The 26,677-nt window shown below is 48.8% G+C and overlaps 3 protein-coding genes across 3 annotated transcripts; 2 read left to right on the plus strand and 1 right to left on the minus strand.

Moving 5' to 3' along the window:
- Positions 1–11,322: 11,322 nt before the first annotated feature.
- Positions 11,323–12,590, minus strand: LOC4338787 (glutathione transferase GST 23). The gene is made up of 2 exons (XM_015782764.3): positions 12,124–12,590; positions 11,323–12,053 (listed from the first exon to the last, which is right to left on the minus strand). The coding sequence occupies exons 1-2, from the start codon at positions 12,460–12,462 to the stop codon at positions 11,568–11,570; spliced, it is 825 nt and encodes a 274-aa protein (XP_015638250.1). The 5' UTR covers positions 12,463–12,590; the 3' UTR covers positions 11,323–11,567.
- Positions 12,591–15,814: 3,224 nt separating this feature from the next.
- On the plus strand, positions 15,815–17,371 carry LOC4338789 (transcription termination factor MTERF8, chloroplastic). The gene has a single exon (XM_015782415.3). The coding sequence runs from the start codon at positions 15,863–15,865 to the stop codon at positions 17,048–17,050; it is 1,188 nt and encodes a 395-aa protein (XP_015637901.1). The 5' UTR covers positions 15,815–15,862; the 3' UTR covers positions 17,051–17,371.
- A 5,559-nt stretch (positions 17,372–22,930) lies between these two features.
- Positions 22,931–26,359, plus strand: LOC4338790 (tubulin beta-6 chain-like). The gene is made up of 4 exons (NM_001420507.1): positions 22,931–23,010; positions 23,457–23,870; positions 23,972–24,241; positions 25,230–26,359. Exons 2-4 carry the CDS (start codon positions 23,477–23,479, stop codon positions 25,898–25,900), a joined length of 1,335 nt encoding a protein of 444 aa, NP_001407436.1. The 5' UTR covers positions 22,931–23,010; positions 23,457–23,476; the 3' UTR covers positions 25,901–26,359.
- The last annotated feature ends 318 nt before the right edge of the window (positions 26,360–26,677 follow it).

Genomic DNA, 26,677 nt, shown 5'->3' on the forward strand with positions numbered 1-26,677 from the left:
CAGCAGGATGCAGACGATGAATTGGCTTGGCAGATATTGTACTAGCAATTTTTACGCCGCTATACAAGCTAGTTCTGCCGCGCCGATATATCATCACTGCACTGGAACGGCATTAATAAATGTAGATCGTCGCATGTATCCTGCATGGGAAGCTGCCCTGCATTTGGATGATTTACGTTTATGGAACTACTACTGCCTAGCTCCCCTCTCCTGTGAATGTTTGCACTGTGAATTGAAGCCGACCACGACTGCTTGCCCTACTGCCGACGTTTGGCCATCGTCGGCTACTATAGCTGCTGTTGGGACGACCCAAATCTCGCGTAAACGACGTCGTCTCCCCGCCGCAACTCCCGCCGCCGGCGATCGGCTGCCTGCGGCTACCACCGCCAAAATTGCGATGTGTCGCCACTTCCCTGCTGTAAACCAGACCGCCGCTGAGCATCTATGTCCTAATGTCAAGCCAAAGCCTACAACTACTTAGCTGGAATGTGAGGGGGCTTAACTCCCCGGAAAAGTGTACTGCACTAAACGAGCTAATCGCAGAGACATATTGCAACCTCGTCTGCATCCAAGAAACCAAACTAAGAGCAGTTGATGACCAGCTAGCCCGTTTCTTGGGAGCCTACAGGCTAGACAGTTACGCTTTCAAACCGTCCAGGGGCACTAGGGGAGGCATCCTACTTCTGTCGAACAGCATGGTGATCTCGGTGCACAGCACTCGCATAGGTCGTTACTCGTTGACAGCGAATATAACTGTCCTACGCTGCGGAACAAGCTTCATGCTCACCACGGTCTACGGCCCAACGCGTCACAGAGAAAAAGACTCCTTCCTCCGTCACATAAGGAGTTTAAAACCGCCCCCGGGAAACAAATGGCTTATCCTAGGAGATTTCAACTTGATTTATCGGGCACGAGATAAAAACAACAACAACCTAAATTTAGGCCGAATGAGTCGCTTCAGAGCTGCACTCAACCGCTGCGAGCTAAAGGAGATCCACCTCCAAAACAGGAAATTCACAAGGAGCAATGAGAGACGACGACCAACCCTTGTAAGACTTGATAGGTTTTTTTGCAATGAGGAATGGGACCTATCTTTTGACCGCCACATCCTACACGCTCTTTCAACAGGACCCTCCGATCACTGCCCGTTGTTGCTCACCGACCCATCCTGCCCACGTAAGCCTAAAGTTACCCGGTTTCAAGGAGGTCGTAGAGCAAGCTTGGGGGAAACCATCGAATCACACCGAGCCTATGCACCGGCTTGCCTATAAGCTACGGAATACGGCCAAAGAACTAAAACGGGGGGCGAGAACCACGTGCTCTGAGACTAAGCTGAAATACCATATGGCCCTAGATGTCATCCTACGACTGGATGTGGCCCAGGAACAACGTACCCTTTCGCCGGAGGAAGGGAACCTAAGAGCGGCCCTGAAAAGGAGAGTTTTGGGTTTAGCGGTGATTGAAAGAGCGAGAAAGAGACAAGCGTCACGAATAACGAACATAAGAGCAGGTGATGCAAACACCAGGTTTTTCCACCTCAAAGTAAACTCCAGAAGAAGGAAGAATCATATACATCGCCTCCGCAAACAAAACGGGTAGGCAGTGACGCACGAAGAAAAAAGCCAAGCGATTTTCGACCACTTCTCCCTCTTCATGGGGAGGCCGCAAGAAAGATAACTGGATCTAAACTGGCAATCCCTAGGGCTAGAGACAACGGATTTAAATTCGCTCAATGAACCTTTCACCGAGGATGAAATCAAGAGAGCAATTTGTCGCATGCCGACAGACAAAGCACCTGGCCCTGATGGTTTTACCGGGTGTTTCTTCAAAGCATGCTGGGAAACCATAAAAAATGACGTCACGACAGCTTTCAACGCCATCTACAATCATCGGTGCAATCATCTAAACCTCCTCAACTCGGCAAACATCGTCCTCGTCACAAAAAAAGATGGTGCAGAACAAGTCTCCGATTTTAGGCCAATAAGCCTTATACACGGGTTTGCAAAAATCTTCTCAAAATTACTGGCCCTTCGGCTACAGCCTCTCATGCACAAACTTGTCTCAACAAGCCAAAGCGCTTTCATTCGGGGAAGGAGCATACATGACAATTTCCTATATGTCAGAAGTATGGTGAGGAAGTACCACCGAACCAGGCGGCCGATGCTTCTGTTCAAGCTGGATATCTCAAAGGCTTTCGATTCAGTACGATGGGACTACCTCCTAACACTTCTTCAGCATCGAGGCTTCCCCCAACGTTTTTGTGACTGGGTTTCGGCTCTGTTCGCAACTTCCAGCTCCAAGATACTCCTAAACGGAATACCGGGTACCAAAATAATTCATGGGCGAGGCCTAAGACAAGGAGACCCCCTATCCCCGCTAGTCTTCATCTTAGCAATTGACCCGCTTCAAAGACTACTTAGCAAAGCGACAGAACTCAAGCTACTAAGCAAGCTACAAGGAAAGTCTGTGACACTACGTACTTCCCTCTACGCGGATGACGCGGCAGTCTTTATTAAACCAGGAAAATCCGAAGTGTAGAATTTCACTGCCATTCTACATCGCTTTGGCCTCGCAACCGGCCTACGTGCAAATATAGAAAAAACACAAGTGGTGGCCATCAGGTGTGAAAACGTGGACCTGGATGAGGTGTTCCAAAACACCCCGGCAACAAGAGCTTCCCTACCTATGAAATATCTTGGACTTCCCCTAACAACGGGCAAATTGCGCACGGCAGACCTACAGCCGTTGTTTGACAAATCGGTGGGAAAAATGGCAGTTTGGCGAGGTAGAAACTTGGGACTCGCCGGACGAACTACACTAGTCAAATCAGTGCTATCATCACAGCCGGTCTACCTTCTTACCGCGCTAAAGGTCTCCAAGGAATCGATGGAGACGCTTGACAAGCAAAGAAAGAGCTTCCTCTGGGCAGGATCGGAAAAGCTAACGGGAGGAAAATGTAAAGTAAATTGGAAAAGAACCTGCTCACCGACTGTCTATGGTGGTCTGGGCATTCTGAATTTAGAAAACTTTGCTAGAGCGTTGCGAATCAGATGGTTGTGGCAAGAGTGGAAAGCTCCGGAGAGAACCTAGATCGGCTGGGACAACCCATGTGACAACACAGACAAAACTCTTTTTGCGGCGGCAACGACAATAACTGTGGGAGACGGGGAAACAGCTAGCTTCTGGAACTCAGCTTGGATGCAAGGGCGGCGGCCGAGGGGTGTGATGCCACTTGTATATGCAGTATCCAAAAGAAAGAACAGAAGCCTCAAAGAAGGCGTCACAGATAACGCCTGGGTGCAAGACCTAAATTTCTCCTCCCCAGATGCAATGACAGTTGAGCTGCTGGACCAAATAGTGACTCTGTGGTCGATAATCCAAAGCGTGCAGCTCAGTCCAGACGTGACAGATGAAATCACTTGGAAGTTCACAAATCATGAGGAGTATACAACAAGCTCCGCCTACAAGATGCAGTTTCTTGGATCCATCAATGCAAACTACGACGCAATCATCTGGAAACCATGGGCACCAAACAAATGTAAAATCTTCGCATGGTTGGCCATCCAAAACAGAGTCTGGACGGCTGACAGGCTGACTACACGTGGATGGCCGAATAACACTTTCTGCCCGCTCTGTAGACATACCCGGGAAACGGTGTTCCACCTCCTAGTAGACTGCAGATACTCTAGGAGGATTTGGGAGAATCTGGCTTGCTGGACGTCGCAAGAGCACATCAAACCGGGCAATTGGGCTCAACATGCGTCGCTCCAAGACTGGTGGACTGCAATAGCAACACATCCAGGGGCACCGAGAAAAGGAAATCGCACCCTTCTATTGCTAGTGACATGGGAGATTTGGAAAGAGAGAAATCAAAGAATTTTCCAGCGCAGCGAACTCTCCATACTATCGCTCTGCGCAAAGAAAAAGGAGGAGGCCAAGACCTGGACTCTAGCCGGCGCGAAAAGGCTATCTGATTAGATAATCCCTTATTATTTTTTCTCCATTCCCCTTGTATTTTTTCAAAGTTTTTAGCTCTGTACAGTTTTTCTCCCACTATATTCAATGAAAGGGCACAGTCTAGTGCCGACTTCGTTCAAAAAATAAATGTAGATCGCATGCCCGGCTCCTCTTTGCGCCCATCATTTTCTGTTACTACTGTCAGGCCGGTCCTCACATTTGGGAAGCTCTAGACGAACTTGACACTATGCTCCATCTGTACTCGTAAAAGAAGTCGTTTTAGACAGCGACACGGTCTCCAAAACACAACTTTGACTTCTTGTTTCTATAAAAATATTTATTAAAAAGTGATATATGTATACTTTTATGAAAGTATTTTTCAAGACAAATATATTCATATAATTTTTACATTTTCAAACTCAACAACTTGAGAGTTATTCATGATTTATATTTTCAATTTGACTTAAATATTGTCATAAACGACTTCCTTTACGAGTACAGAGGGAGTATGTATGTACTTAAGCAGTTAAGGCTAATTTTTCTTACTTATAGTATATATACTCTATAAAGCACATAAAACATTTATAACATGGTAAATAATAAATCAAGCAGTTTGTAAGTTGCAATAAAGCAATTTATTCTCGATAATAATATCGATAGTATAATTGACAAGTTAAAAAACCATGAAAAATTGCAATGTAAATTATACAGCAATAACCATGAAAATTATAGCCTAATTAAACTAATTTTTGGAGTGGGAACATGCAATGATGCAAGCAAGAAAATCAAGTTTTTAAGTAATAAGTTGCTAACCTTAATTTCTTAGAAAAATTGAAGAAATAACACAAGAACAAAAAGTCTCTAAAGCTCAGTTTGCCCTTCTCTTATAGCCGTGGGTGTCGGCGAGACAGCGATCACTGTCAGACGAGACGCCGAGATTACGAGAGAGGCGGGCCCAGCGATCTAGCGTTGACCAGCCGTCCGTCATCGACGCGAGCATGCGGCACTTGACTGGCGGTGCCGAACTACGCGGAGTTGGGACTCGGCGAGGCGCTCGCGGTCGCGGAGGGCCGGAGGTAGAGTTGCAATTTGCCAAAAAAAAAAAGAAGAGTCACGACTTGCGAAAACAGAAAACTAAAGCGCATCCCTCTCCCTCCTAGCTTGCACAAGAGCAGGAGGTCGCAGACGCAACACGCTGTGCTACTGCCGGCTAGGCCCTAGGCGATCGCACAACCGGCCTAGGCCCAGGGCCGTCCCTAACTACTGTTGGTGACCAAATATTGGCATACATAATACAAGTAGTACTACAGTGCTCTGTGGCACTATAGCACACCATAAATGCATATGCACACTGAGAAAGGAAAAAGTCCGAATTATCCCCTAAACTACAGTTGTCAAATAAATTACCCCCTAAACTCAAAAAACATATATATTAAACCCTCAACTATTAAACCGGACAAATTATCCCCTACATCAATCCAAAGCGGTTTTTGTCCTATGTGGCATACACATATCTGTCTAGTCAGCAGAAAAAAATAAAAAAAAGAATGTGTGAAGCCAAGCTGTTAGGGCTGACTTTTCTTCTCCCACCTTCTCCCCGCGCTGTCTGCTAATCTCCACCCGTCGCATTCGCCGAGCTCACAGCCGCCTCGCACCATTCACTCGATGAGCTAGTGCTGACGATGAGCTAGTGCCGACGGTGAGCTCAACCATAGTGTTATATTCGTCATCCTCAACAACTTAACCTTCTTGATGTGGCACAACAACGGCGGGTTAGTGAAGGTGGCCGCCGTCACAGCAATGATGAGGCCCATCATCCACTTTTGCCTTGTGCTGCCTCCTAACCTCGATGAAGAAGAAGCTAGCTCAAATTCAAGCCCTCTAGGAAAAACCCTCAAATCAAAGACCCAATTGCCATCGCTGACCATCACCTTCATCGGCCTCCACTAGCATGAGGTGCCATCAAGCTCGGGGTCAAGGAGAGGTTGGCAGAGGAGGAGGCCATTGTTGGCTTGTTCATGCACATGCTCCAGGTGGCGGGCCACTAGATCAGTGAGGAGTTGGGGGAGGCATCGAGCAAGCCCTCTTTGAGGAGAGCTCGAGTTCTACCATTCATGCATCCTCAAGCGAGCTCCACCTCCATCATCGACCGATGCATCTAGATCAAGCTCTAACTCTAGTCACCTCCACCATTGGACACTACCCCCAACCTGAGCCTCCAGCAACCTTAGCCCAAAAGATCGGCCCTGAGCTTCCCTCCACCGAAAGGAGAGAGATAAATAGAGGGAGAGGGAGCTCCTCGCCAACAAACTCGAGCTCCTTCGGCCCGTCGCCTTGGAGTGCCACTGGCCGCCCCGCTTCCTCCTCCCTGCTCAGGGTAGAAAAAGACGGAGGGAAAGGAGCTAGAATAGAAGAGGTGATATGAAGCATTGACACGTGGGTCCATTATATTTAAATATTTGTTTGTCATATTAGAATGTCATTTCAGCTAGCTTAGTCCAAAACCGCTCAAAACATTGCTTGAGGGGTTATTTATCCAATTTGAATAGTTGAGGATCTGGTTTTCGAGTTTAGGAGAGTAATTTGATCACCGTGATAGTTAGGGAGGTAATTCGAACTTTTTCCCGACAAGAAATTTTTGCTAGCTGCCGCGCGCAGTTCGGTACGGTGAGTGGGAATTCGGGTTTGATTCCAGCGTAGAAGCACATTTTAGACAAAAGGCCAAAGGGCCCGGCTTTTTATAGAAAGCCAAATACGGCTTTTTATAGAGTTCCAATTCAAGGTGTCTGTTGACGGTCGTTAGCGATCAGTTTCGACCGTCAATGTTACCAAAATAAAGGAGAACTAGTTATGTTTGCATTACATATTTGTGTTAGAATAATAAATATTCTACTAGCACTAGGATTACTAACCTCTTGCAGAGAATAAACATAAAATGGAGGAGCATCGACATCAAAACAGGCGATCAATCAATCAGACGATGTCGAGAATCAGACTTATCAATGAATGGGCCAAGAACGCGGAAATGACACGACCAATTGGGCCAAAATTCACAAGTCTGAACTAAGCAACAGAAGAGCAGGCCGCCAGCCGAAAATGGGATGGATTTGGGCAGGCCGCCATATGATGGCCCTCGCGACCGCACTTGAAGCACTTGATTTTAGGCGCACATGCACCTCGCTCCCCATCAACCCCAGGACGCCCTTAAGGTTTACATTGAGCGCCTTGATTCGCCCTAGGGTTTTGGGTGAGGAGTTGCTGACGCAGCTCCTCCTCCTCCCTTGCTCCACATGCTCCCCAGTCACCACCACCTCGCGCCCCCCAGTCACCGCCGCCTTGCTCAGTCGCGCGACGCTTGTTGGCTTGCCAGTCCAGGCGATTGGGAGGGCACCGCTCCATCACGACCTGGGCGAAAGTGTGGTGATCGCACATCTTCTCAGGCACCCGCCAAATCCGACGAGCTCCGCCGCCAAAACGCCGGATCTCGTCGTCTCTCGCCGGGAACCCTAGAAGAGGACTCTCACCTCGCTTGATCCAGATCCACTCTCGCGACACAGTGGGGCAAAATTTGGGGAAAATATCCTCCAGATTAAACTCACCCACTTTTTTTGTCACGATTCTCCCTCGTGGAATCCGCCGGGCCCCTCGAGAATTTGGGCTGCAATGTGGCCATCAAGCTCCCGCTGCCATTGCCAAGTCTCTCGGGCCGAAATTCGCACGCAAATGCACTCTCACGCTTCGCGCCAAAACTCGCTGGGCCACGGGCCGCTGCCGTGAGGACATCCGCGTGGGTATATCCTCTAGGCAAGCCTCTCTCCGGCGATCGCCGGTGGGGAAGCACTGACGAGGTCTCTCCCACCGAAATCGCCTCCTCTTGAAACTCTAGAAACTCACTCATCCTATTTTTTTCCCCAAACAAAAAAAAACAGCGATAGAAGCATATGCTTCGAAAATTCTATCGTGTGTACACTTGCGTCACGTCGCGCCCTCGCGCCCGTGCGTGACAGCGTGAGCAGAGCACCCGTGCATGGGCGAGGCCGAAGTCGACGATATTCCTGGCCCGCGTGCGCGCGCGCGGCGCCCATGTCCTCCTGTTCACCGAAAAAGGTCGCGTTTTTATCCTAGCCTCGCATGTGGTGTTGGCAGCGTCGTCGGTTGAGGGAGTCAACCACGTAATCTATCGAGCCTGCGAATGGGCGGGCGGCTTGGCGCGAGCCACACGCACCGATGGACTGCTCGCTCCATCACCGGCCACTGCGTCCTGCCTGCTTTGTTATATGCTTTTGCTAACTCATGAATTGCAAGCACAAAATAATGCCGTGTCTTAGATCGGATATAAGCTAAGATGTGACATATATACATCGCAGTTTCCACTGCGGGGATTTTTTTTTTTACTACTAGTAGCTCCTAACTTTTTTTTCTTCTTTTTTTTTTGTTTTTTTCAATAGAATATATGATATATGAGCGATACTAGCACAATAGATGATCATGGATCGATATAGCCGAAAAAACATAAATAATAGTTACTCATAATCATGATATTGTAGTAAATTACTAATTTATCTCTAATATTACTGGTAGTATAATACTACTAATAGAAAACACCAGAGTATCGCTCTTTCTTCCTAGAACTTTTGATTATGATTTACCATCCGGTTCTATTGAATTGATTTTATTTACTATCTCAACAATCTAGGTGAGAAAATGCCTTGCCTAACCTCTCCTCCCAAGCTGGGACAAGTGCAGTCGAGACCTTACCCCCAACCTTTCCCTTCCCTCCCCTTTCCCGCGCCGCCGCGTCCGTGCGCCATGACCGTGTTGTGTTGTCAATGCCATCGAGCACCTTGAGTGGGAGCCGACCTCATTGAGGAAGTAGATGTTGCAACGTCGGAGAAGATGCCTACGACGATGGTAGCCAGAGCATTCTTGCAGCGCCAACGTTAGATGGTCAAGATGACCTCGACAAGGGACATGCTGTGAGCCCACAAATGATGTTGAGCTTGTCCTTGAGCCGTAGCTGGTGCCATGGGATTTCACGCCCCAAGCTCCCCTGGCCTGTGGCCTGGCATGGCATGTCCAGCTTCAGTAGCAAGAGGTGGCACCGCTAGCTTGTCATATGGTGCTCATTGTTGGTGGCTCATCGTCAGAGAGGGAGGTTAAGTTGGTGTCATCACCACCTGCTCGTCGTTGATGATTCGTCTCGTCGTGCCATGAGCCAGCTAAGGGAGAAGATGCCATGAGCTAGAGGAAAGGAGGGCAAAAGAGTTACTTCATCCGTTTCACAATGTAAGTTATTCTAGCATTTACTACATTCATATTAATATTAATGAATCTAGAATGAAATATATGTCTAGAATCATTAACATCAATATAAATATATAAAATGCTAGAATGACTTACATTGTGAAACGGAGAGAGTAATTTTCTCTCGGTTGTGGCTCTGAATTGCACGTTTATCATGCCATATAAGCAAAAGTGGCTAAACTGAAACAATCCAATGGATCTTAGTGGCAAATAATCTGCTCTGCTCCATGCATCCGTCCCAAAATAAGTCATTTTTTCACTAATCCTACACATACTAATGCAAAGACAAAAGAATAGAATATCCCTACTTTATCAACTATTCCCCACTTTATCTACTCTCAATACAACCATTCTCTACTTTACAAACTCCGATGCAATGATATACTCTAGAAATAAATTTATTTTGGAATAAACAGGATGCACTAAAAATAAACTTATTATTGGAAGGATGGAGTATGTCGTTGGAAAAGATGACATTTTAAGAATGGTGGTGTAATTGTCAAATAGTTAGAAATTTTCCCCGCAATGGTGCTGTTATTGCATCAATTTATAAGCTTATGTGGATCTGTTTTTTTTATCACCTTATGAAGTTCTGGATAGGTCTGATTTTATATTTTCTGGTGGATACATATTTGTAGAACGGATATCAGTGGTCATACCACCCGGGCCACAATATTTGAAATCTCAACTGGATCCGCAAAACGGCAAAAGACAGACTCGATCCCGATCCCCTCCTGACAGTGGCTGATCAATCATCACGCACAATCCATAGAACTCGGGTACGTACAATTAAATTGGAGCGTGTGCGAGCTGAGGCGCGCCCATGACACCACGTCAGTAGAAACCAGTCGATGCCCCGGCCCCTGGCGCGGCAAGCAAGAATCGCGTGAGGCCGCGAGCTGAGCTGACTGCCATCTCCATTACGCGCACGCACGTACGGTACGAGAGCTGCACTGGCGCGCGACCGATAGTAAAACCGCGCTGCCCGCGTCGCGCGCGTGTGTCCCGTGTCGGACGTCGCCGCGCCCGCGCGCACCCGCCGCCGTCGGCAGCTCACGTGTGCTCCCGCGCGCGCCCACGTACGCCAGCGCTTTACGGATGATGTTGCCGCGACCCGCGCCCGCGTGCGGCCGCGGGGCGCGCCAATTCGCTCCTCGCGCGGGAGTGGACACCTACGCGCTTCCCGCGCCACGCACACGGGCGATCTGAGGCCCATGTCCTGCCGAGCTTTTAAACTAGTCAGAGATCCTCAGAACGAGCGCGTGCGTAGATGTTGCCACCGCTTCGCTTGGGATTCTCCTCGATCGCTCAGCTGCTGCTCGCCGTCAGCAATGGGTATGGCGGATCTGCAGAGCGCGGTGATGCGTGCCGGTGGCTGCTCAGTTTCTTGGCTGGTTAGCATTGATTTGCTCTAGTGTCCGTTTTGGGGAGAGAAGTTAATTCGATTTGGTAGGTGTACAGTTCGAGCTCCCCGGTGCTTTTTGTTTTGTTATCTGTACTGCTCGATGCGTAGCATGGAAACGGATCGTCAGCTTACTGATGCATTTGCGCCCGCAAGGCAGGCAATGCAATTAATGGAGCTACTGCAGGGGCAGCAGGCTCCAGGACAAACGCACGCACTGATGAGGAAAAAAAATTTCAGATACTGATTAAATACAAGCAACCACGCATTGATACATGATCAGCCTGCTCTCTGTAGCCTTGAATGCTGATCTTGCTGCTCTCTGGAGTAAGATAGCGGCATCTCCGGACCAGGCTTTACTGATCACCATATTTAACCTCCGCATTTAACTCCAGGAAACAATTAATCAATTAACCGTAGTACTGGTAGTACTCCTTGCTTCTCCAATCCACTCGCCCCCGATGCCTGCCATATTCTATGTCGATAGCATAAACACCACGATCTCATCACAAAGTAAAAATCTGGTAAATTTACATCGAGACATGCATGAGGCCGTTGAATTACCGAAACAAATTAACTACGCACTACCAGTACGTCGCACATGTGCCTGACGTCGTGGTCTGACTTACAACCGAGATAGTAGAGGGAAAAACACACGATGACACAAGCTAGATTCCTTGCACAAGCACAACGAACAACAGACAGAGAACACACAGGAGAAAAGAGAGATTAGCTCGACACCTATCCCAGACTGCGCCACTAGCAACAGCGGCACAGCAGCGCATTTTAGGCCGCATCACTAGTCATCACATGCACTCCACGACGACACACGCACAGATGCTAAACTACACAGAGCTACGACGACGACGTAGCGCACGCACGGCGCGCGGGCCCAGCGATTGGATTATATATCCACGGCCGCGGCCTGCGGGGCCGCTGGTGGAGCTGCCGGCGCCGGCGCGTCGACGGCGGTGGTGACGGGGGAGCTGCCAGCTGCTGCGGCGGCGCCGGCGCCGGCGCCGGCGGCGAGGGCGAGCAGCATCTGGCGGAGGCCGCGGGCGTACTCGAGCAGGCGGTCGACGGAGGGGATGGTCTCCTTGACCTCCTCCTGGGCCTCGAAGTCGCGGAGCCACGCGTGGAAGAGCGGGAACGCGTCGGCGTCCACGAGGCGCACGCCGGTGACCTCCTCGAACACGGCCAGCCAGTAGGAGCCGCACCCGAGCACGACGTCGAGGAGGCCCACCTGGTCGCCGCCGAAGAACCTCCGCCCCTTGAACGCCCCCTCCCGGAGCTCCGCCTCCAGCAGCGCCAGGTTGTCGTGCACCTGCTGCACCGCCGCCTCCTGCTCCCTCCCCGTCAACGCGAACACCGCCCCCACCGCCGGCCCAAGCTGCACGCATTGCACACACAAAAAAGTTAAGACATGAAGGCCATGTGTTGTGTTACTAGAGAGTACGCACCTTATCGTCGGCGAAGTGGCACCAGAAGCGAGCGAGGGCGCGGTCGAAGGGGTCGGAGGGGAGGAGGGGGCGGCTCTCCGGCCAGGCGTCGTCGAGGTACTGGAGGATGATGACGGACTCGGCGAGCGGGCGGCCGCGGTGGACGAGCACGGGGACCTTCTTGTGCACCGGGTTGAGGCGCAGCAGCGCCTCGCTCTTGTTGCCGAGGTCCTCCTCGGCGTACACGAACTCCAGCGCCTTGAGCCGCAGCGCCAGCTGCACCCGGTGCGTGTACGAGCTCGCCCACGACCCGAACAGCTTCAGCTCCGGCGCCTCCCCTCCGTTCTCCTGCTTCTCCATAGCCACGAGAGGAAGTAAAATTACCTTCAAATACTACCCAGCTGAGTGCTCTGGTCGAGTGACACTGGAGACTGGACTAGTGGTTGTCTACTCGTGTGTGTTCTTTGGCGTGTGTGGTGGTGTTCGGCGTCTCGGCGTGTATCGGGGGTGGCTTATATAGAAGGCCGCGGGCCCGCGGCGTGGTGTGGAGAGGTGTGGGGCCGAGGTTAATGTGGGGTTTACTTTGGAGTGTCGTGTTGGGCCATGGGAACCCTAGGATTTGGGCCGGCCGGGCAGGCTTCCTGGGCAAGGCACGCACGCACCGGCTCGCCGTGGACTTTCGACTCCATAGGGAAATGTGAAACCTGCTCACTTTTTACTTTTCAGTAATAGCATCCCCCCTTGTTAATTACTCCTGCCTTGGGTTGGAATAATCAAGAGAGGTTCTCACTGGCCGGTTGCTGAAACTGGGATAGGAAACGCGGTGAAACCCATCAGGAAAGTCGTCGAGTTTGGTTGCTGCCTTGCTGGTGAGTGCTTTGGCCCCGCAGCTCTGGTGGATTTGTTTTGCGTCCGCATTACCAAGCAGAACAGTATACGCCAGTACCGGTGAAAAACGCGAGAACAGACGCAGCCTTCGAGGAGGGGGTGGACTCTGACCGCGACTATAGCTTGTTCCCCAATACATGAGCTTTGGCTTGCCGAACAATCCGCCCCGCCGGGCTGCTTGATTAATTACAAATCGCCCTAGGAGCTTCTGCGTGAAAGGTCGGTCAAACAAACGGGAGTATAGTACATAAAAAACGGCCTAACAGGTCGTGTTCATCACGACCAAATTAACCAGAAGGGAATCATACAGTGTGTTTGACCGAACACTAGCTACCTGCCCGGCAAGAAGCATTTAAACTCTGCCTGGTATTTCGCCCTTCACGTGCTTGGCCGGCTGAAAAGTTTTAGCTTATTACCTCGAATATATAGTATTAAACGTAGTCTAATAACAAAGCAAATTACATATTTCACCCGTAAACTGCGAGATAAATTTATTAAACCTAATTAATCTATTATTAGTAAATGTTTATTGTAACATCACATTATCAAATCATGACGTAATTAGACTTAAAAAATTCGTCTCGCAATTTATAAGTAATCTATATAATTAGTTTTTTTATCTGTATTTAATACTCCATTCATGTGTCTAAATATTTGATATAACAGGATGAAAAGTGATATAACAGGATGAAAAGTTTTTGTGTGGGAACTAAAACAGGCCTTACATGAGAAGAAGAAACCGGCCACATTGTGCGTCTAGTGAGACTTCTCCACTGTGCATGCACAGCGAGTAGCCGAGTAACCGTACGCGGAAGCAGGCAATTGGACCTGACCTCTCTGCATGGTGGTAGATGGCGACGAGGGGAGGCGACCGTCGGATGGGGAAAAGGAACAGCGCGCGCGGGTTGACGGCACGGCAGAAAGCCCGGTTACTCTTCGAATTGTTTCCATCACCGGCCGGCCGCTGGCTGCTGCTGCTGTGGCCGGCTGTTGCATTGCATCGGCGCTTTTCTCGCGTGCGATGCATATGACCCTGCCCCGTACTATTTCCCGCACCAACGTTCCACGCACAATCACAGTTTGCCGTGTAACGACGCGGCGAGTTGTATAATGTACCCGTCTGTCCGTTTTGCATCGTTTGCTCGATCGGTCTCTCAGTAACTGTGTGAGACGTCGTTGTCAACTGCAGTGCTTTGTCACCCGGGCAAGTAACGCATCCAAGGAAGATTCAGGGTGAGTCCGAGAAGAAGAGACTGAGAAGATTAGAAAGATACGTAAAATGAGGTGAGCCATTAGCACATGATTAATTGAGTATTAATTATTTTAAATTTTAAAAATGAATTAATATGATTTTTTAAATCAACTTTACTATATAATTTTTTTTTATAAAAAACGCACCGTTTAGTAGTTTGAGAAACGTGCACGCGGAAAACCAAACAAACTCTCCCTCTCTCTCTCTTTCTCCACCCAACGAACGCAGCCGGCGACCTTGGCGACATGACTCGACTCGATCGAAGGGTACGTAACGTACGCATGGTATCCCCAGCTGTTGGGACAACACACAAGAAATACTACTATCTCGATGGATCTACAATGCTGTAGATCATATATCAGGCATGGAGAGTGCTCGACCAGCTGTGATGCAAAAACGCAGCATCCGCATGTGGTTGTTACAGGCGTCACAGATCGGCAGTGGCCGGACGGCCGGCCGGCGCAGCCGAGCAGGTTGCCAGGGATACGCGCTACTATAGCTCGCAGAGGCCACTTTGCAGCATGCAAATACGTAGCTCATGTCATGGGTGTCATGGCCGGCTGGCCAGCTTTTCTCCGGGAAACAGGCGAAAGAGGGGTGATCAGGGATAGGTGGTGTTCTTTTCTTCTGAAAATAAAGATGAAGATTAAGGTTTTTTACGTAAAACAAGGCGGTATTAATATATCATTGATTAAGTTTTAATTATTATAAACTTAAAAAATAAATTAATATGATATTTTAGAGCAACTCTTATATAGAAAATTTTCACACGAAACACACCGTTTAACAGTTTGAAAAATATGCCTTAAAAATCTTAATCTTCCAGTTGGAGAAAAGAACGCGGACCTATAGTATGCAACAACCTGCAGACGCCCATGATGCAAATAAGCAACCCAGTCTTACACGCGACACGGCATATGCACTTATGCAGCGCACCAGCGTCAATATGTGCAGTGTGCGACGCGCTTTTCATCAGAGGCTCAGAGCTATTAGGTTCCCCAGTTATACCACCGTCCACGGCGATCGTGCAAGCAGTTCTAAAAAAAAAAAATCGTGCAAGAGCTCGCGCGTACTCTCGTACGAAGTACCATGCATCGTACTCCGTACTAGTATACGTGCTCCACGATCGGAATGCGGCCTTTACGGTTGATCGTCTGACGTATCCTTATCCTGTTGCTTGTCTGCTATCGTTGCCTCAGCAGGATCTCGTCTGCCCAGCATGGATCGCGGCTAGGCCGCATTCCGGGCGCCGGATACCCTAGCACTAGCAACGCATTCCTTCTTTTTTTCAGTGTGTAACACCCGCTGCATGTACGTGGCACGTAGGGTGGCGATCTTGAGTGACGACGCATCGATACTGGTTTCAATGCATGGAATGCGTGACGGCCTGACGGGTACAGCCAAACTCGCGGAGCAAACGCCAAGACAGACAGTGCTTACGCTGCCCTGCGTTTGCACTCTGGGCCGTGTAAGAGAGCTTGTGTTACGGCCCGCGAGTACTCAACCAAAGGCCCGAAAGTGAAAAGCCCATGCCTAAAGCCCCCAAAAACCCCTAACAAACCTCATTTTTACGGTCTTGCCCCTGTCAATCCCCCACGCCGCGAGGCGCGAGCTTCCGCGATGTTGGCCGCCGTCCGGCGCCGCCGCCTACTCCTCCTCCCGCTGCCTCTCCGCTTCTTCTCCGCCGCCGCCGCCGCCGCCTCCACCACCACCGACCCGAAGGTCGTATCCTACCTGATATCCTCCTGTGGCCTCACCCCTGCCGCCGCCGCCCGCGCCGCCGCCACCTCGCCCTGGCTCCCCCTCGCCTCTCCGGACTTCGCCAGCAACGCCGACGCCGTCGTCGCGCTCCTCCGCCGCTACGGGTTCACCGACGCCGACATCTCCGCCACCGTCCGGGCGTTCTCCAGGATCCTCGCGTCCGACCCCGCCCGGACCCTCCAGCCCAAGCTCGACTACCTCCGCTCCGTCGGCATCACGGCGCCGCTCCTCCCCCGGGTCGTCTCCCTCAGCCCCGTCATCCTCCACCGCAGCATCGAGTCCCACCTTGCCCCGCTCATCGCCTCCCTCCGCGAGGTCCTCGGCTCCGACTCGCGCATCGTCACCGCGCTCCGCCAGATGCCGTTCGCCATGCGCTGCAGCCCCAAGGCCACCTTCCTCCGGACGCTCCCCGTGCTCCGCGACGTCCACGGCCTTACGCCCAGCGAGCTGTCCAAGCTCGTCGCCAGCCAGCCCGGGGTCATCCTGCTGGGCCCCGGCCGCGCCGGGGAGATCGTCCAGGCCGTCAAGGACGCCGGCGTCGAGCCAGGAAGCCCCATGTTCGTCTACATCTTCGCCGCCTTCTCCAAGCTGAAGGCCCCCACGCTGGAGAACAAGTTCGCGATCTACCGCAGCCTCGGCTTCGGCAAGGACGACATCGCCGTGATGCTGCGGCGGCTCCCGAACGCGGCGGGGATCTCGGAGGAGAGGCTGAAGAGGACCGTCGGCTTCTTGACCGGCAAGGCGGGGCTGCGCCGCGAGGACATCGTCGCGTACCCGAACCTGCTGTCGCGGAGCCTGGACTCCCACGCCCGGAGGTGCGCGGTGCTCGCCGTGCTGAGGAGGGAAGGGAAGCCGGAGGGGCAGCACCGCGTGCCCCATGTGCTCGTGGCCAGCCTCGCACGGTTCATGAAGGCGTACGTGAGGCGGTACGAGGGGGAGGTCCCCGATGTCTTGCGGGCTATCAATGGCGAGATCCCCTTCGAGGGCTTTGGGCTTGGCGAGTTGGAGAAGAAGAAGCCACAGCGGCAGGAGAAGATCAGAAGGTGAATATACTGCTACTATATAATGTGCATTTTGGGCTATTGCCAATTTGCCATCAGCCAGCCATTGTTTGGTCACTGGTGTGTTTCTTCTTGGTAGCACAATCCATCGGTCGTTGAACATTGTATTGGCGTTGCTGAATGAATTTTGAGTTAAACACTGAAACCCAATCGAATTGTACGAGTAACTTACCTGGAACATGTTTGCCATTAGGAATTAGAAGTTCAGATTTCAGTTATGAACATTTGTATTATGTATCTATATCTACTGTCTGTTTGAAACTGGGTTTTCTACTTGATTGGTAACTGCACATACATTTGCACGCAACGGGGCCGTATTGTTCTACAAATATTTGTATACTCTCTGGAATTTTGTCCTTGCTTGTTGAATTCAACTTTAAACTAAGCTGTGAATTTGGCACTGGTGGTTGAAATGATAGGAACTGTTCATTTTCAGACGGACAACAATGAGGTCATACTAAGGGTTAACAGAAGCGGTTAACAGAAGCATGATTGATTAATTTATTCCTTGTTTGTTACTCTCTTTCCATCTAGTAAGATTGAACATGAAAAATATTTATTACGGCTGGTGTCTTCATCATCCATTAGAATATTAGATGACCTTCGATATGGGCCAAACCGATTGTTTCGATCATGGACAGAAAGGAATGAATCAAACCTTAATGAGAGCCTTGCCCAAATATTCCATACACATTGAGCCCGGCCTAGTTGTTCTACTGAAGCCTTTTGCGACTGAAATCAAGCGGTGTGTGGATAGAGGATGTTGGGCACGGCGAGGCACTTTTTGTTGCTGCTGCTGCTTTCTCTCTCTTTTTTTTAGGGCTCTCTTTTTTTTTCCCTAAAAACAAAAGTAGTATTAGAGAGAAGACCTCAAATCTAGATAAGGTACGATATGGATGAGCCAATGGCATCCTCCATGAGAGGGCAACGCAACCCATTAGGTGAAATGCGACCAAAAAACACCAAACCACGACAACTTGTGTCTCAGTCTCCGTGCTGCGAACTCGCGATCGAGAGGGCAGACGATCTCTGACCTGAGCTCGTAGTGTGAATTCGACGGTAATCCGGATGAAATTTTCGACCAGCCGAGCGTCGTTTTCATGAGTAGTGCCGTTCTATTGTTTATGTTTCTAGAAGTATAGTAATTTTGATTTTTTTAATTTTTGTCAGTATCGTATTATTTTTTAACACTAAATAGTTAAATTGATAAATATGATTAATCATTTTCGAATAGATGCTAACGATTCTGGCGGTTTTCATTCCACCCATGCATCATTTAAGGTCCTGTTTTTTTCTCCAACATAAGTTGGATGAAGATTAAGATTTTAGTGGCATGTTTTTCAAACTGCTAAACGGTGTGTTTCGTGTAAAAACTTTCTATATAAAAGTTGCTCTAAAATATCATATTAATCTATTTTTTAAGTTTATAATAATTAAAACTCAATCAATCATACGTTAATACCATCTCGTTTTGTGTAAAAAACTCTCTCTTCATCTCCAGGAGAAATCTCCAGGAGAAAGGAACATCACCTAAGTGTTTCTCTTGCCCTGCTCCTCCATCTCTCCTTGCCAAATATGCTCATGCTTGATGTTTTTGTTCATGCTTGATGTTTTTGTTCTTGCATATACTCATGCGTATTCTTATTCTTTACACTAATTGTTTGTCGATAAGGCCATCGATCTGGTGAAGAGTCAAGACCCACAGGTCGAAAACATACATGATACCACTAGCTGATTGCTCATGCTGTCTGTCAAGCAGTGGGGCATGGCCATGCTTGGAGGAGCAGCCGAACATGAGAACATGCACGTTTCTTCCCCGCGCCGGCCGCGCCTGCCACATGGTGCAGGTACACTGCTGATTGGAGTAGTATGAATTGGTGATAGGGATCGGGACATGGACTGATGGACTCATGGTCCTCATCGACAGTGTAGACCAAAGGATCCTATGCCTTGTGTCTCTGTACGCTGTCTGTAGTATCTGTTATCGCGAGCTGAATGGATTTCTGAACTTCAGGTTGCTAGTATTTCACATCCTGCTCAGACAGAAGGAATAAAACAGTACTACCAGTTACCATTCAGAGATCAGACAGTACAAGAACAATTATCTCAAAATAAATAAATGAATGGATGAACTATCGGTGAACAATTATGCTCTGTCAACACATGGGTAAGAGAATCTTGGAACAATATTACAATGCCAGGGGTTCCAGCAGAAGCAGTATCCTTCTGGTATGAAATCGAATATGTTAACAAATTGTTTGGAACCTTGGATATTTAAAGTGAAAAATTTCAGGGATATATCCACCCAGGAATATTTCCTAGCAATTTGGACAAATCATCTGCTAGCTTAGGTGCCTTCGTTCCAAACGGCTCACTGTTGGGCACACACACTACATGAAGCCAACGGAGCAAATCGATGCAGATGCTAACAACGACATTATCCTGTAATATACAGGTGAACTGTGTTTGTAAGCTTGCAAAGCCGCATGTGAGGTACAGCTTCCCAGGGTACGTAGGGTTCATTGTTATTGCAAATAATCAATACACTGATTCCCTAACTATAATTGCAGGTTATCAACATGCATGCAGAAGAATATATAATCAAGAAATTGACATGTCTGGATCAGGGAGAGGTGGGGGATCAGAGACCGGATAGCTGAATCAGTGATCGATCGATGCCTAAACCAAGAAACACGCAAAGATTAGACAATGATCCGCGAGCTAATTAGGGGTTGCCCTGATTGTATACTGCCTTACTGTCACTAATGCAACTCGCCACCTTTCAGTGGTTGCTGGAAAATTGCAGTATCACCTCGTTATTGTGCATGCATATGTTAGCTGTCGTGGTCTCTTTGGTGGATGGATGGGTGAAGGTTTCAGTTGCGGCTGCGTTGGTAGACAGCGCCAGAACAATTTGCTCAAATGTCTGAATTATTGAGGAGCATGCATGACAGTTATCTCTTTTTTTTTGTTAGTAATTTGGATATATTATGTACCTTCAGAGTTGCATTCTTAATATTTTTGTGATACTCGTGTTGACAGTCATAGTGTCATGCAGCAATTGAGACATCTGCTGAAACTTGATTAAAGCAACAAAAGCCCTTTGATTAAAGGCACGGTTTTGAAGTATTTTTTTCCCACTTGGAGGTGATTTTTTTTGTCAGATAGCAAAATATATAGTCGATTTGTATAACTGCTTTCTTTTTTACTATATTTTACACAGATTATATGATTAGTGAAAAGTTATCTCGGTGACTTGAAATGTCCATGATTTTGTCTGCTGGTAATTCTCAACGGTTTTCAATTAGTCATAGGCCCATGCTTTGCAACGGGATGAGATCCGGTGAACATTGTTCAATTTTTCTCAACCCGTATTTTTCTTTCGGTTTTCTAGAACGGTTTTTCTCTTGGTTTTTTGGAACAGTTTTATCAGTTTTTTATTCTCTGCTTTTGGGATGGTTTTCTTCTCCGTCTTTTAACCTTTTTTTTTCCCTGGTTTCTTTAGCCGTTTTCTCTCGGTTTCTTGGAGCAGTTTTTTTATACGTGGGATTAGAATGAGAAGAGAAGGAGGACGATTATGTTTCTAAGATAGTAAAGATATACGGAGGATGTGCGCGCGCATTATCACGCAGGTATACATTATCCATACTAGAATAGTTGAATTTGGCGTCGATGAGATGATGGAAATAGGAGAAATGGCTACGCCGAGCCAACGCTTGCATGTGATCTGATCGAAGACCATCCCTTAAGCAGAAGCTGATTATTACATGAAAACAGTGTTTGAGATTGGACTCAGATTGGAGGGACCATCGGTAGATGGATAAATAAGAAAGAAATATGCAGAGATATTTTGAAGCTTAAAGCTTAATCTCCAAAATGATCCAACCTGCAATTGCACAATTTTAGCTTTTCTTTGGAGTGGAATTGTAATTTCTCAAAGGTAAAGTCCTTATATGTAACCAGGTTACAATGTATATTTGAATTGTAACCTGCAGCTGATTTCATAATTTAGAATTGGATTTTGCAATTAGTTTTGGGGTGCTTTCTTCGTACCTTTAGTGACATATCTAGAAAAAAATTATAGTAGGGACTAAACAAACTAGATCAACATGTCTCATATATATAACTAGACAAAAAAATCATAGTGGGGCTGGATGAGAGTACCATAGTTGCAACGCGGGTACTGGGCTCATGCACGGATCGTCCCCATAGCATGTCTACGACTGTTGATGAGATCTCCCTTTTTATTACTCGTTACAACATCTCCAACAGATTTTTCTACTTGACTCTCCAACCCAAAATTTAGCCATCGCAGGAAAAAAAAAGTTCCATTCGGCTCTCCAAGCCATATGAATGGCAAAACCAGTCACTTGGATGGCCAAATGTAACCAGCCTCCTCCACTGGCCAAACATGAGTCCCACCATCTCTCTCATGTCCTTGCATCGCTCGACGGCTCGAGTGGTGAGTGGTGCGCCCGACGCTGGCCCGTCTCTTCCTCCTCTTCGAGCTTCGCTGGCGTCTAGATTCCGACAACGGCCATTCACCCATCGTGGCCCGATGTCCAGATCCCGACGAAACCCACCAACGTCGCCCACGTTGGCCGACGCCTCCCACACCCACACCCATGGCCTCCACCGCCTCTGCCCTCGTATCATCTCAACTGTGCGGGAGCTCAAGATGGTCAACAACGTGGATTTGGGTGCGGGTGGAAAGGGAGGTCCGACAACAACGTAGGAGGGAGGGCGCGGCGGTGGTGGGGCTTGATTATGAGGAAAGGAGAGCGCGGCGGTATGAAGGCAAGGAAGATGCTTATGCGGTGGCGGTGGGATGCTCCTGCTCCTCCTTCTCATGCTGTCGCCGTGCTCTCATGCTGTCACCCGCTTCAGCCCCACGCTGCTTGTTGTACGTCTCCTCGAGGCAGCGTTGCCACTCGATGGCTAGTCACGCCCATGTTGCTCTAGCTTTGTCAGCGTCTCGGCCAGCTACGCGTCCGCCGCAACCTCCCTCATTCGCAGCTCCACCACTACCTACGCCGATCACCATGCGTCGCACACTACCCCTCCTCCGTTCCGACCTCACATCGCGTTGGGCTAGGTCACAGTTGGAGGCGGAGGAGTTTGGTGGGGACTTGGGCTTTGGAGTGGGTGGGTGGTGGTGGTGGTGGATTCATAAAAGCTCACATATGGGTTCTAGTGTCATAGACTGAAAGCTCATAGTGCAGATGGAGAGGTTATTGGAGTAAACAACAAGTTTAGCTTGCCAAATCAATTGAAGAACTATCTATATGAGTGTTTGGAGAGTCTGATTTAGCTAGTTTGTTGGAGATGCTTTTAAAAACACAAGTAAAAATATTATTGAATTAAACTTTAAAATTTAAATCCGATTTGGAATATATTTCAAATACTTCATGAAATACTCCTACCCGATACAAAATTCTGTTTTGCATGTATGAACACGCATTACGCTTGTAGGAGAGGCCCACCCGCGCTCCGTTGGGTGATTTTCCCGATTTTCAACTGCGGACCACTCGAGCTTTCGCGAAAAGAATTACAAGCGGCGAACAAAAATCCATTTCTGCCCCCGCTCTTGAAAATTCGCCGTGTGCCTCCAATACCTTGCTTCACAATCACGGCCAAGGGTATATCCGTTATTCCACACCTGGCCCCCGCGCCTCCACCCGAAAAATTTCGAAATCCAAAAACCAGCAACGGGCCACCCGGCGCCGGCGCGTGGGACCGTCCGATCACCCATCCAACGGCCAGGATCTCCCCTGGCGCCTCGTTGGAGGGAAACTGCCTGCGCCGTCCGATCCGTAGCCCTAGCCCCACGCTCCGCTATAAAAAAACCGCCCCCATTTCGACGGTCTCCAAGAACACACACACTCTCCCATCCCAACCTCTCCCAAAATTAGCCCCGATCCGATCGCTTCCTAGCCCTGATTCGAGGTGAATTCCGCAACAAAAAATCTTTCGATTCGCTTCCCCCCGAATTATCTAGCGCCTCGTGCTTTCCGGTGAATTTTTTTTTGGGTCCGATCGATTCTTTTTTTTTTTTTTTGGGGGGGGGGGGGGGTTGGGTGGATTATTGAGGATTTGAGGTGTTCTTGGTGCGATCGGAACATTTTTGGTTCGTTTGTTTGGGGATTCTTGCGGTGTTCTGGGTAGAATCAGGACTAGCTGTTCTTCTCGGTGTTCCGATCGTTTGGGGATTAGTGAGGATTTGAGGTGTTCTTGGTGCGATCAGAAGATTTTTGGTTCGTTTTTTTTTCTCTTTCGGATTCTTGCGGTGTTCTTGGTAGAATCAGTACTCTCGGTGTTCCGATTCCCGCGTTGGAATTTCAGAAGGTCTCACCCACCCTGACGTTTCGCGTTTCGTGGCGATTTCTCTGCAGGTAAAAAAGGGGAGGAGAAGATGAGGGAGATCTTGCACATCCAGGGCGGGCAGTGCGGGAACCAGATCGGGTCCAAGTTCTGGGAGGTGGTGTGCGACGAGCATGGCATCGACCCGACGGGGAGGTACGCCGGCACGTCGGACCTGCAGCTGGAGCGCGTGAACGTCTACTACAACGAGGCGTCGTGCGGCCGGTTCGTGCCGCGCGCCGTGCTCATGGACCTGGAGCCGGGCACCATGGACTCCGTCCGCACGGGGCCCTACGGCCAGATCTTCCGTCCCGACAACTTCGTCTTCGGCCAGTCCGGCGCCGGCAACAACTGGGCCAAGGGCCACTACACCGAGGGCGCCGAGCTCATCGACTCCGTCCTCGACGTCGTCCGCAAGGAGGCCGAGAATTGCGACTGCCTCCAAGGTATCATCATCATCATACCATCACCCCCACTATCTGTTTCGTTTCTTGAATTCTTTTCCATGGAATCCGGTGGTCGATCGAGCTCTGCTTCCGGTGGTCAGGTTTCCAGGTGTGCCACTCGCTGGGCGGCGGCACGGGCTCCGGCATGGGCACCCTGCTGATCTCCAAGATCAGGGAGGAGTACCCGGACAGGATGATGCTCACCTTCTCCGTGTTCCCGTCGCCCAAGGTGTCGGACACCGTGGTGGAGCCCTACAACGCCACGCTCTCGGTCCACCAGCTCGTGGAGAACGCCGACGAGTGCATGGTGCTCGACAACGAGGCGCTCTATGACATCTGCTTCCGCACCCTCAAGCTGACGACTCCCAGCTGTGAGCATATCCCTGCCATTGATACCTGTTCTTTTGTTATACTACTAAGTTTTACTGAATTAGATTATCATTTCTGCAATATTATGAGAAATTTCAGTTCACTAAGTCATCTTGAAGTGCTTTGTGCTTTATGAAAAAGGTCGTTGTATGTCATTTTCGTTTCACTAGTGCGAAACTACTGCTTCACATATCCAAAATGTTGTGAGGAGCTTAATCATCTTAATTAGGTGATGCCAGCTGACTTAGTTTGGTTCCTTGTAAAGGATTATTAGTGTTGGATTCGTTTATACCATTATATGTAGTTGGTGTGCTTGACTTGTTTATCCAACCAACCACCAGTTTAAATGAGCTGACTGAACTAAATCTCATCAAATCTCTTAGGCCGAGTTTAGTTCCAAACTTTTTCTTCAAACTTCCAACTTTTCCATCACATCAAAACTTTCATACACACAAACTTCCAACTTTTCCGTTACATCGTTCCAATTTCAACCAAACTTCCAATTTTGGTGTGAACTAAACATACCCTTAGTACATAAGTTTTGCCTTGTAGTTGAAATAATAACTGCACTTATTCCACATACTGTGTTACATAAAGGGAGTATGAACTGTTAAATGTTACTAGAAGGTCTGATGCTGGGTATGACTTGAGGGTTGTTTTCTGCACCATTTTCCATATCGCTAATACTTCTGTAGCTTGGAGTTGGGGCATGTTTTCCAGCATAAGAATGATATCCCCTTAATTAGAAATGTGTGGTAATGAAAATTCTTGTAGTGTCAACTGAAACCAAAACATCAGTTCAGTTCTGAACTTCTAAATTCTAAAAGCAAACATGCTACTACTTTATTTAATTTGTTTTTTCTGCTGATGTATTCTTTTGGTGATCTTTTATCTAGTAACATTTGTTATGATTAAAAGCCAAGCTGATATGTTTACTTATTAGGCTCTTGCTGTGCTACTGCTCATCTGAATCTTGATTTTTGCGGACAGTTGGTGATCTGAACCACTTGATTAGTGCCACCATGAGCGGTGTCACCTGCTGCCTGCGCTTCCCAGGGCAGCTGAACTCCGACCTCCGCAAGCTCGCCGTCAACCTGATCCCCTTCCCGCGGCTCCACTTCTTCATGGTGGGCTTCGCGCCGCTCACCTCACGCGGCTCGCAGCAGTACCGCGCCCTCACTGTCCCTGAGCTCACCCAGCAGATGTGGGACGCCAAGAACATGATGTGCGCCGCCGACCCGCGCCACGGCCGCTACCTGACGGCCTCGGCCATGTTCCGCGGCAAGATGAGCACCAAGGAGGTGGACGAGCAGATGATCAACGTGCAGAACAAGAACTCGTCCTACTTCGTGGAGTGGATCCCCAACAACGTCAAGTCGAGCGTGTGTGACATCCCGCCGCGCGGCCTCTCCATGGCGTCTACGTTCGTCGGCAACTCCACCTCCATCCAGGAGATGTTCCGCCGCGTCAGCGAGCAGTTCACGGCCATGTTCAGGAGGAAGGCGTTCTTGCACTGGTACACGGGCGAGGGCATGGACGAGATGGAGTTCACCGAGGCGGAGAGCAACATGAACGACCTCGTCTCCGAGTACCAGCAGTATCAGGACGCCACCGCCGACGAGGCCGAGTACGAGGAAGAAGAGGACGCGATACAGGAGTAGAGACTGTCTGGGCAATGGTACCTCGTATCCCCTGCCCATCGTTACCCTAATATGTTTGCCTGAACATCATCGCAGTTGCATCACCATAGCTACCTCCGCACCTTAAAATTTGATGCTTGTTTGTATGCTATCGCGTGTATCAGGAGTGCGTACTGGTTCCGTATGCTAAAGTCTTGGCTATTGATGTTCTGTTTGCTTGCTTACAAGTTACTGTGCTGAGCGAACCATTGCAACTCCGATTGAAAGAGTGATGGGATTTTTTTTTTTGGACTGGAAGATTTTTATAGGATTTCGTTCAGTTCCTTTGAGAATCTTTCAGAATTCTTTTGTTCTAAAAATGAGACTTTGCGGAACTTCGACTGAAATAGTGAAATGTATGGAAGCACTATTCAATCAACTGTAACCTGCATTCGATGGGACATACTGGTAGAGGAGAGGAAGACAGATTGAGAGTGATTACCCAAGGTTGTCTTCACGGAATTTTTCACCCTTCACTCAGATTGCCATCCATTTCACTCTAGTAATCTCAGACCTTGTTTAGATAGACCACAACCGCGGCCCATTTAAATAGATGGGCAGGAAATTTTGTTCGAAATACCGGCTTGTCCGTATTAATGGGCCAGAATTGTGATCCATCAAAATAAGACCGTAAGCCGCGGATTTTGTAGTTTTTTAGGTGAAAGGTTTTTTTTTAAAGAAAAGTATTTCCTCCGTTCCAAAAAAAAATATTTTTCACCTATCCCACATGTACCAATAAAAACAAAAATGCTAAAATAC

This window comes from Oryza sativa, chromosome 5 (genome assembly GCF_034140825.1).
Source record: "Oryza sativa Japonica Group chromosome 5, ASM3414082v1".
Classification (NCBI taxonomy): Eukaryota; Viridiplantae; Streptophyta; class Magnoliopsida; order Poales; family Poaceae; genus Oryza; species Oryza sativa.

Coding starts and splice junctions, on each gene's coding strand:
- LOC4338787 (XM_015782764.3), bottom strand. CDS start 12,462: ATGGAGAAGCAGGAGAACGGAGGGGAGGCGCCGGAGCTGAAGCTGTTC. Junction 12,054..12,123: donor GCCACTTCGCCGACGATAAG/GTGCGTACTCTC, acceptor CAATGCGTGCAG/CTTGGGCCGGCGGTGGGGGC.
- LOC4338789 (XM_015782415.3), top strand. CDS start 15,863: ATGTTGGCCGCCGTCCGGCGCCGCCGCCTACTCCTCCTCCCGCTGCCT.
- LOC4338790 (NM_001420507.1), top strand. CDS start 23,477: ATGAGGGAGATCTTGCACATCCAGGGCGGGCAGTGCGGGAACCAGATC. Junction 23,871..23,971: donor GAATTGCGACTGCCTCCAAG/GTATCATCATCA, acceptor TCCGGTGGTCAG/GTTTCCAGGTGTGCCACTCG. Junction 24,242..25,229: donor CAAGCTGACGACTCCCAGCT/GTGAGCATATCC, acceptor TTTTGCGGACAG/TTGGTGATCTGAACCACTTG.